The sequence below is a fragment of the Phoenix dactylifera genome, chromosome 16 (assembly GCF_009389715.1).
Source record: "Phoenix dactylifera cultivar Barhee BC4 chromosome 16, palm_55x_up_171113_PBpolish2nd_filt_p, whole genome shotgun sequence".
Lineage (NCBI taxonomy): Eukaryota > Viridiplantae > Streptophyta > Magnoliopsida > Arecales > Arecaceae > Phoenix > Phoenix dactylifera.
Genome location: NC_052407.1, coordinates 10,617,693 through 10,627,508, shown reverse-complemented (window position 1 = coordinate 10,627,508; position 9,816 = coordinate 10,617,693). Strand labels below are relative to the sequence as shown.

At 39.0% G+C, this 9,816-nt stretch overlaps 1 protein-coding gene across 1 annotated transcript; it reads left to right on the top strand.

The window, feature by feature from the left end:
• The first annotated feature begins 2,137 nt into the window (after positions 1-2,137).
• LOC103719294 (BTB/POZ domain and ankyrin repeat-containing protein NPR2) lies at positions 2,138-8,850 on the top strand. Its single transcript, XM_008808475.4, is given in 5 exon segments — positions 2,138-3,415; positions 4,264-5,014; positions 7,139-7,333; positions 8,227-8,489; positions 8,491-8,850. Coding segments are annotated over 5 exon segments (1,821 nt in total). The 5' UTR covers positions 2,138-2,854; the 3' UTR covers positions 8,542-8,850.
• The last annotated feature ends 966 nt before the right edge of the window (positions 8,851-9,816 follow it).

Here is a 9,816-nt window from a genome sequence, read left to right as displayed (position 1 = left end):
TATATATTAAAAAGAAACAACTTATGTGCTTGCTTATATACACCGTATGGTCACCGTCACCAGCAGTAGTACTCGCAGGTTTTCGTTCAAACCCGGGTGAATGCTTTCTTACGCTCACGCAGGATACCGTAACCACCTACGCAACTTGCAAAACACGAGTGACGTGCGGCCAAATTCAGCTACCCGGCACGCGAGGTTACCTTCCGCCAGTAACGGCTACTTTCAACGTCACGAGACGCAAGGTCGATGCGGTGACATTAATGACCCCAGCTTTATCTTTGATTCTTTTTGATAGGAGTATAATGAGATAAGCAAAATGACAAGTGCACTCTTTGACTTTCTCTTAGAAAAAAATCTTTCTTTTCTCCTTTATCTTTACTTTAGTTGTAATGGTGATCTTGTGTTTTATAGTAAGACGTAATGGATGGTACTATTTAATAAATATTTTATGATATCAAAAGTTATAATATTATCTATTAGTTTATATATCTTATATGTGAGAAGTATAAAGAATAAATATACAATTTATTCTTTGAATGGTAAAAGGTTTGTATATCACTAATGCAACGTAGAGTTCCTTGTGTTAGAGTTTTAATTTTAAAAAATAAATTTTTTTATTCTCTAATCTTTACTTATTTTAAATATTTTAAAATATTTTTTTGGGACATCTCTTTCAAAAAAGTTGTGACTTTTTTAAAGAAAAAAATGGCGGACTGAGTCGAGTTGTTATACTTTGGGAATGAAATTGCCACAAACCAGCACACAGGAGTCGAATCATGTTCTTAGAACAGTGTATATCACATGCTTCGATGTGGACAAGCTCTTTTCAAATTTTTGATTTTATTTTATAAATTATTTTTTTATAATACTATTATAAAATAACGATATAGCAATTTCTAGGTAATAGTTTTCCAATACTTTGTCCCTTAATGCATCTAGAATTTTACCAATATTACATATACTATCTTCTCTTACCCTCATTTACAAATTGACCCACATAAAGTTCCAAAGCTCTTGAAAAAAAAGTACATGCAATATTGATAAATTCAACATGCGATATGTAAAACTTTAAATATAACGACGTCTACAAACATTTCTTTATATATATTTTGCCATTATATTGCAGATTTTTCTAAGCAACGATCTGCACAAAAGATTGCGGTTCTTTATCTCTCAAGCTAATTGTTTCTAACTCTAAATAAGCTTTTTTATTTTTCTTTTTCAAAAAATATATTAAGCATCATGAATTTTTCTCTTTAATTAGATAAGTAAAAGAGTAAATATTTATTAGATATATTTTAAATAATTTTACGAGTAAATAAAAAAATAGAAGCAAATTATACTTATATTTAATGATTTCAAAATTCTATACCTACTCTTTTTATATTTATTTTTATTTAATATTTTTAATATATAATTTAACAGAATATTAATTAAATGAGATATAAATATCAAGTCAAAATAAATTTTAAAAAATATTCAAAATAACCTGAAGTAATGAGGAGAGAGGGGTGATGGGATTCATCTGCCACTTGAGGGAGGAAATTAATCAGGAGGAGCTCCGTCCATCGCATCGAGGGCTTGGCGGCCATCACCATGCATCATATATTACGGATATGGATATAACCAAAAATCGAAAAATAAAAAATCTAGTACACCAAATAGCCCTCATCACTGACCATAGACCATGGACCATGGACCATGGACCAGATGCCTCTAAATAACGAAAAGCAGTCGCCCATCTCATTCACGTTCCGCTGGATTCGGCCACCGACTATCACCAAATTACGGTCGTCGGGTCCCTTGAGGGAGAGGACGGCTATGGTACAAGAGACGTCACCGGCCAAGACCTGGAACCCCCCACCCCCCCCCAAATACTTAGTTTTTCCTAATAAATCACGTGCATTGCACGTGTCTTGCGCCGACTTGGTACGCGCTTCCTCACCCGGCGGTGAGCCCAAAGCGAATAAAAAAAGACTCTCAGCGGCGAAATTATTGGAAAAAAGAGGACTCAGAGCAGTAGCGGTAAAAAAAAAAAAAAAAAAATCGAGGAGGAGGAGGAGGTGGAGAAAAGTATAAGTAGAAAAAGACGCAGCGCACGAACGAAACTTCCAGCTCAAGCGATGCGTCTTCGGCGAAGAAACGCGTCCTCACGACAAGCCCCACGTCACCCATCCCTACCATCGCCCGGTGACGACACCCCTTGCGTCACCCATAGACTTCAGCATCTATCCGCAGCCCAAAAGGCCCCAGCCACCGTCCCCCGATAGTGGAAGCCAATTCCAATTCCAATTCCGCCTCCTTGCCAATTTTTTTTTTTAGGCCAGAAAAAGTTCGGATTTCTAAGATTTACTTCCTCTTTTGATGATCTAATTGCTCGAGAAGGATCTAATCGTTTCGTTCCGATCTTTTTTTCCTTGGATTCTGCTGGAATTGGAGGCTTTGATCGGTTTTTTTCTCCTTCCAATCTGGTGAAATAATGCTTTTCTAAGGAATTCTGGGAATTTATGTGTTTTTTTATTGGGAGTTAGAGTTCTATGGGATTTTTCTCCGAATTCCTTTTGTGAAAATCTTTTATTTTTGTTTTTTGTTGTCTCTAATGGTTGTTTGAGGACCTTCATCTGTAGGTAGATTGGTTGATGTTGTTGGAGAGATAGATTCTGGTGAATTTAGGGTTTTGGATTGGAGTAGATGCCTTCTGGAAGGAAATTTGCGGAAAAGATCGATCGGCAGAGTGGGTTTTTTTCAGTTGATGTCGAGGTATGTCTCGGATCTCGGACCCTAAGGAGACCTTGGCGATGGGATTATAGGGTTTTCTTCCTTCGTTTTTCTCTTGTTGGCGTTGCTCCGGTCTATGGCCAATCTGGCGGAGCCCTCGTCTTCTCTGAGCGTCACCTCCTCTTCCTACCTCTCCAATGGCACCAGCGTCTACGCGGCTTCCCCTCCCGCTCCTCCGCCGGCGCCGCCGGCCGCCGGGGCCAGCCTTGAGGTGGTGAGCCTGAGCAAGCTGAGCTCCAACCTCGAGCGCCTCCTCCTCGACTCCGAATTCGATTGCAGCGATGCTGAGATCGTCGTCGAGGGCGCCCCGGTCGGCGTCCACCGCTGCATCCTGGCGGCGAGGAGCCGGTTCTTCCACGACCTCTTCTCCGGTTGCGGTGGGCGTCGGCAGGAGGGAGGGAAGCCGAGGTACGAGATGAGTGAACTGGTGCCGTGCGGCAGGGTCGGGCGCGAGGCCTTCATGAACTTCTTGAGCTATTTGTACACTGGGAAACTGAAGCCGGCTCCGCCGGAGGTGTCGGTGTGTGTGGATCCAATGTGCGCTCATGATGCTTGCCGGCCTGCGATAAATTTCGTGGTGGAGTTGTTGTATGCATCGTCTGTGTTTCAGATTTCAGAGCTGGTCTCTCTTTTGCAGGTTGATCCAAAGCTCTAATCTTCTTTGATGCTAATTCTATGTTGTGTTGGTTGGTTTGTGAGAAAATTTACTTCTCATAGGTGCATCTTTGACATTCTATGGTAGAACTAGTTGCAAGTTAGATTTTTTTTTTAAAAAAAAAATAATGGCTTACAAGAAGTGATGAGTTTCTGAGTGTTAGGTAGCTCTGTCGAAGTACATCTGAGCAGCCATGTTTGGTTTGTAAGTTCTGAGGAACGGATGTTTGTCATTTTGATGGGAGATGGATTGTTGGTTGACTTCTACATCTAGGGTAAAAGCTAGAAGTAGCATGATTAATCATTTATTGAGATGATACTGTTATGTGCATCGAAATTAACGATGGTTTGTGAAAAGATAAAAGTCTTGACTCTTGATTTTAGATCAGCCCCCAACACTCCATGATAAATGTTTTAGAGAGAGGGCTGCCTGATTTCAGAATTTAATAATTTATATAATTGAAGGAAAAAAGGATATGACCATACCATTATCCATTAAAGTTAGTGCTTTGTAAGAGTAGGAAGTGAATTTACTCTGGTACCATTTTGTTAGAAAATGATTCTGTTATATTATATTCGAATTTGTTGTGTTGAAATTAACCCTACAAATACTTTTCAAATGAGTACCTAGGATCAATTGAATATAAAGTCTTCTTCATCTATGGACTATAAATTTTAAACTTAGAATGTTAGTTTTTAGAATTAGGTCATATTCTTCTTTATAGATAAAGATATTGTGTTTTATTTTATTTCTTTTTTCATTCCATATCATGATAGTCTTAATAAGTGTTGAGGCTGCTTCTTCTGACATGATGTTATGTATTCATACAGCGTCGCCTTCTCAACTTTGTTGAGAAGGCTCTTGTGGAAGATGTAATCCCCATCCTTCGGGTTGCATTACACTCACAACTTAATCAGTTACGCAGTCACTGTATCAAAAGGGTAGCAAGATCTGATCTTGACAAGATCTCTCTTGAGAAGGAGCTGCCGCATGAAGTTGCTGAGGAGATTAAATCGATCCGCTGCAAAGCCCAGCCTGATGAACCAAATTCCTTGACTGTGGACCCTGTGCATGAGAAAAGAACTAGAAGAATCCTTAGGGCCCTGGATTCTGATGATGTTGAACTTGTGAAGTTGCTTCTTAGTGAATCAGATATCACTTTAGATGATGCCAATGCTCTACACTATGCAGCCGCCTACTGTGATTCCAAAGTTGTGGCAGAGTTGTTAGAACTGGGGCCGGCTAATGTGAATCTAAAGAATGTCAGAGGATACACACCCCTCCATGTAGCTGCCATGCGAATGGAGCCAGCTATCATTGTTTCTCTTCTTACCAAAGGTGCATCTGTATCAGAAACAACAGCTGACGGGCAGAGTGCTGTTATGATTTCTAGGAGGCTAACAAGGGCAAAAGATTATAATGCAAAGACTCAGCAGGGTCAAGAGTCAAATAAAGACCGGATATGCATTGACATTCTGGAGAGAGAGATGAGGAGGAATCCCATGGCGGTGGAAGACTCAGTCACATCACCGTTATTAGCTGATGACCTTCCCATGAAGCTTCTGTACCTGGAAAACAGAGGTAATTTTTTTTAGCTTTCTGCCCTTCTAATCACTTCCGCTTTTGTTTTCATTTACTTTAAGAATATTTTCAAAGTCACAAACAGATATTTTAGGTGCCATTTGTTTTTGAATTTCTAAATTCTCCTTTTTGTAGAAAATAATAATATAGCCATGCAAACAGTCTCTGTCTTTGACGTTTGTCTCCCTAATATGACTTTGATAGTGGAGACAGTGAAGAGTGAGAATTGCCTCATCCCTCTGTTGTTGTTAGTTGGGTAAAGTGTGGAGGACTTGCTCCATTGAATCCACCATTTGGTTGTAGTTATATGATAGTTGCCGTTATCTGAGTAGGTAAAAAGATGCTGCTGTAATTTTTCATACTCTAGCACAATACGTTAAGTATTATTGCAATTCCTGTAAACTGCTTTGTTATCAATAAAAAATTTTATTCGTCCGTGTATATCAATGTTCAAGCATGATTAGGATTTGACAGGTCTATGTGCATGAATTCTGATTTTGATTCCTTTCTTCTTCATGATAAATATCTAAATTTAGTCATTTAAGTCATGACAGCATGCTCATTTGCTTGTCAATGTTTATGTAGCTTAAACAATGCTATTTTGTAATATGATCTGATATTCGGCAACTTCAATTAACAATAAAAGAACATCAACAAAAACATACCAGTAATGCTGCATGAGTATTTGAATTGATGAAGTTCACCTGAATTTATCATCTCATTGTCTTCTTGTTTTACTGCACGGTTTTGATGATGTCTTTATTTTAGATATCTTGACCTCGAAAATTGGACATTAACTAGTCTACTTTAACAATATCATGCACAATTTTCTACTCTCTTACCCCAGAGAGAGAGAGAGAGACAGAGAGAGGACTCCACTACAGATGGTGGGATCACCAGATAGAAAGTGCCATGTTGGCAAAAATTGCAGCATGTGCTGCATTATGGAGAAAATAATAAGTTGTCAAATCTTGATTTTGAAGTAATAATGATGCCTCAAATTCCTCTAACACTAGAGGAGCAATGATGTTGCTATTAAGACCTCTGTTCTGGTAACTGTGATTCATCTGCTGAGTCATGAATCTGCTAATTATGGTTGCTAAACCAAGAAGCCTGTGAAAATGAAAGTAAAAACAAGATGCAAAAAATGCAAACAATTAGTAAAAGCAATTTATTTCAGGATATTTCTTTGGAATTGATTGGCTAATCAGTATGTGATTGTTCCATTGGTTTTTATATCTACAAGTTATCTTCTCTCCCCATGCGTATATCATAATTTCTTTTTTTGTTCCTTAGCATGTCTCCTTCCAGATCTTTGATAGTTGAGATTCATGTAGGAGCACTTGAAGACATGCGAAACATGTCTCCCAATGACTAAAATACTATTTCAATTCTCAGTTCTCTTTTTGATTTGATGTTTCGGTACAATTATGAGTATGAGCAATATTTGCAGAAATAAATGGCATTCTAACTGCTAACTCATATTCATGCCGTCTGATTTCTGGGTCAACTAGTTCTTGAATGAATAAGCACCTACTTCTTGAATGAATGAGCAAGGATTTGATTAGATTTTTGTTGGGATCGTGGTTAGTTAAGTAGTTGATCAGTAATTTTCTCTACATCAATGGCATTGGCAACATACAAATGTCAAATACATATTGTGATGATTGAGGCTCTCAATCATTCTATTTATAGATATTCTTGTAGTGTTTGTCCTGATATATCAGATGCACGTTTTTAGGACTATCATATTCCAGTTTCCAATATGGAAGCTATTTATGTGTGCTTCGATGCTTTAGCTGTTTCCTAGATTCTGCATTCTACAATAGGTAAACACGGAAAGATGAAAAGGAAGTAGAGAGAGGTAGGTAAAACGTTTTTTTTAGGTCTCAAATATTTAATACAAGGTTGTTAACTTTCATTCAGAGCTTTAAACTAATACATACTGTAGTAGCCTGTGCAAATTGCTACCTTTGCTAAAAGTGATGTTGAAACAGATACTGTAACAGCCTATGCAAATTGGTTTGATAATTTTTCCGATTTTGACTATCTGAATTATGTGAATTTCAGTTTAATATTATATCATCCTTATGATTCCTGACATTGATCAATCTACCCCTTTAGTTGCATTTGCAAGATTATTCTTCCCTGCTGAAGCCAAGGTAGCCATGGAAATTGCACAAGCCGAGACAACATCAGAATTCACAGGTCTTTTGACATCAAGGAGCTCAAGTAACCTGAGGGAAGTTGATCTGAATGAGACACCTACGATGCAAAACAAACGGCTACGTTCGAGGGTTGATGCCCTCATGAAAACAGGCAAGCTCGATTTAGTTGCTGCTCCCACAAACTGTTATTTTCATTATAAGTAGAAGTTTTGAACTTTATGCAAATCTTTATATTTTCCAGGTCTAGTTTGTATGCATAGTATTAAAAGTTCAAATCCTGCACAGATGTTCCCAGACATCCACAGAAACAATTCTTTCTTGTTCAGCTTTACCTGAGTATTAACCTAGGCCTTTTAAATCAGCTACTGACTTCCCAGCAGAAAAAAAGGCTGAATACTAGCATAGAAGGGTTATGCTGAGCATTCAAATATCAGATATTCTGGCTGTGGTTAAGGATATGAAGGTTTTGAACTATAAATTAAGATACATTCCATTAACATGGATGTAATTTTCAATGTCTTCTTGGAATATTCTTTCATAACCAATAATTTCGCATAATGTCTTATTTATGTTTTGCCATGCCTTATCTGTGTTCTCTGCATGTTAAAGCATGGGAACCAACCTTCAAGCACATCCTTGTGTTTAATCTAGTGCTCATGTAAAATTCTTAATTATTTTCCATATTTTTTATTGTTCGGATCTTTTTCATTTCATATGACATCTCTACGTACCATGTGCTGTGCACCCTGATTTCAATTGAAGAATTCAACACAGAACACTGGGCTTGGCATGCTTTACATACTACACCATCAATTTGGCTGTATGGATTCCTCTGCAAATTTCATCTGAGGAAGTTCAGATAGTCATGGGAACTACTATAAATCCCTTCTTTTATACCATATCTCATTCCACAGTAGAACAACTCAAACATTTGTGTAATTACGGTTATAAGGCATATTGCAACTTGCTTCACTGAAAATAGTCAGTGTTGATGAGTTATAAGGTCTTGATAATTGATTTTACTGTTGCATGTTTGTTTAACAGTGGACCTGGGCAGGCGCTATTTCCCACACTGTTCACTAGTGCTAGATAAGTTTCTCCAAGAAGACTTGCCCGACCTGTTCTACCTCCAGAAGGGAACGCCTGACGAGCAACAGATCAAGCGGATGCGCTTCTGCGAGTTAAAGGAGGATGTTCGGAAGGCCTTCAACAAGGACAAGGCTGAGAGCGTGCACTCGGGGCTGTCTTCTTCATCATCATCATCCTCCTCGCTGAAGGGTGATACAAGGCATTCCAAGGCTGTAAGAAAATGAAGTTGCAGAATTCTCGTGGTACATGTATTATAGATGTTCGACATGAGGTGATATTGGCTGCCTGAAATCTAAAACCACCAGGAGGGGCTGCGCAATAAGAGTAGTTGCTTCTTTTCGTTCTGCAGAATGGTGTTGTCGAGCGTTTCTTTCTCGCTTCCCCGTTTTTTTTTTCCTTTTTTTTTGGCCTTCAAGTAACATCGTTATGAAATATTTTGATACCAGAACCAGAAGCATGCTTTCAACTGATAATGGCATTGGATGGTATCACATTATTGCTATAATAACATTATGGACTGTGATACCATTGGTTGTAAGTGATATAGAAGTGCTAATAGCAAACTTATTTTCGTAGTTCTGTCCCTCTCCCAGTCTCCCTTCTTATTTAACATGGCTTTTCTGGTTTTAATGCCAAGCCCATTTGGTGGTTCATCTTTTTGAGGAACATGTTTTCTTTCTCTATTTGCTGCAGCTAACTGGATTGTGGGCAAAGGCCTCCATTTAATATTTAACGTGGGATGTTGCCTTGCTGGTTTTCTGGTGCTATGGCCTATGGTTCTCACAAATTGGTGGGTCAAGCATTGATGGTAAAGTGGATAAGCTTGACGCTGTTTGCTTGTATTTTGGCCTCTCTGGCTCCTGTAGTCCACGTCAATGTCTTGGTCCCGTGGTCCAAGCCCATTTGGTTTATCTTTTTTTTTTTTTTTTTTAATTTATAAGAGAAGAAGAGGGGGGTGAGGTTCTCCTCACCCACGTGGCAATCTCCAATGAACCCTCCCCCCAAGAATGTTCAATGCGAGTAGATAAATTTTACTCATATCATTTTCAATCTGTGGAAAATCTGCATGTGAGTACGTCACACCAGCACCATCTAAGCATCCAACAGACTAGATAGCGACTCCACCGGATAAACCAGACGGGGGGCATCCGGTCTCCACATTTAATCGATGCTTGTGCGTTTTAAATTTGGGCCACTCTAATGGAATCAAAGCTCCGTTTCTACCGTGCTACCACCTCGATGGTGGTGGTTCATCTTTTTGGGGGACATGTTTTCTCTCTTTATTTGCGGCAGCTAACTGGATTGTGGGCAAAGGTCTTGCTGGTTTTCTGGTGCCATGGCCTATGGTTCTCACGGATTGGTGGGTCAAGCATTGATGGTAAAGTGGACAAGCCTGACGCTGTTTGATTTGTGATTTGAGTTTTTATTCTTTTATTTTGGCCTCTCTGGCTCCTGTAGTCCACGTCAATGCCTTCGTCCCGTGGCCTTGCCTATCAGGGGACCAAGTGTGGGCTTTGCCACCGACCAGAGGACCAAGGCCACAAT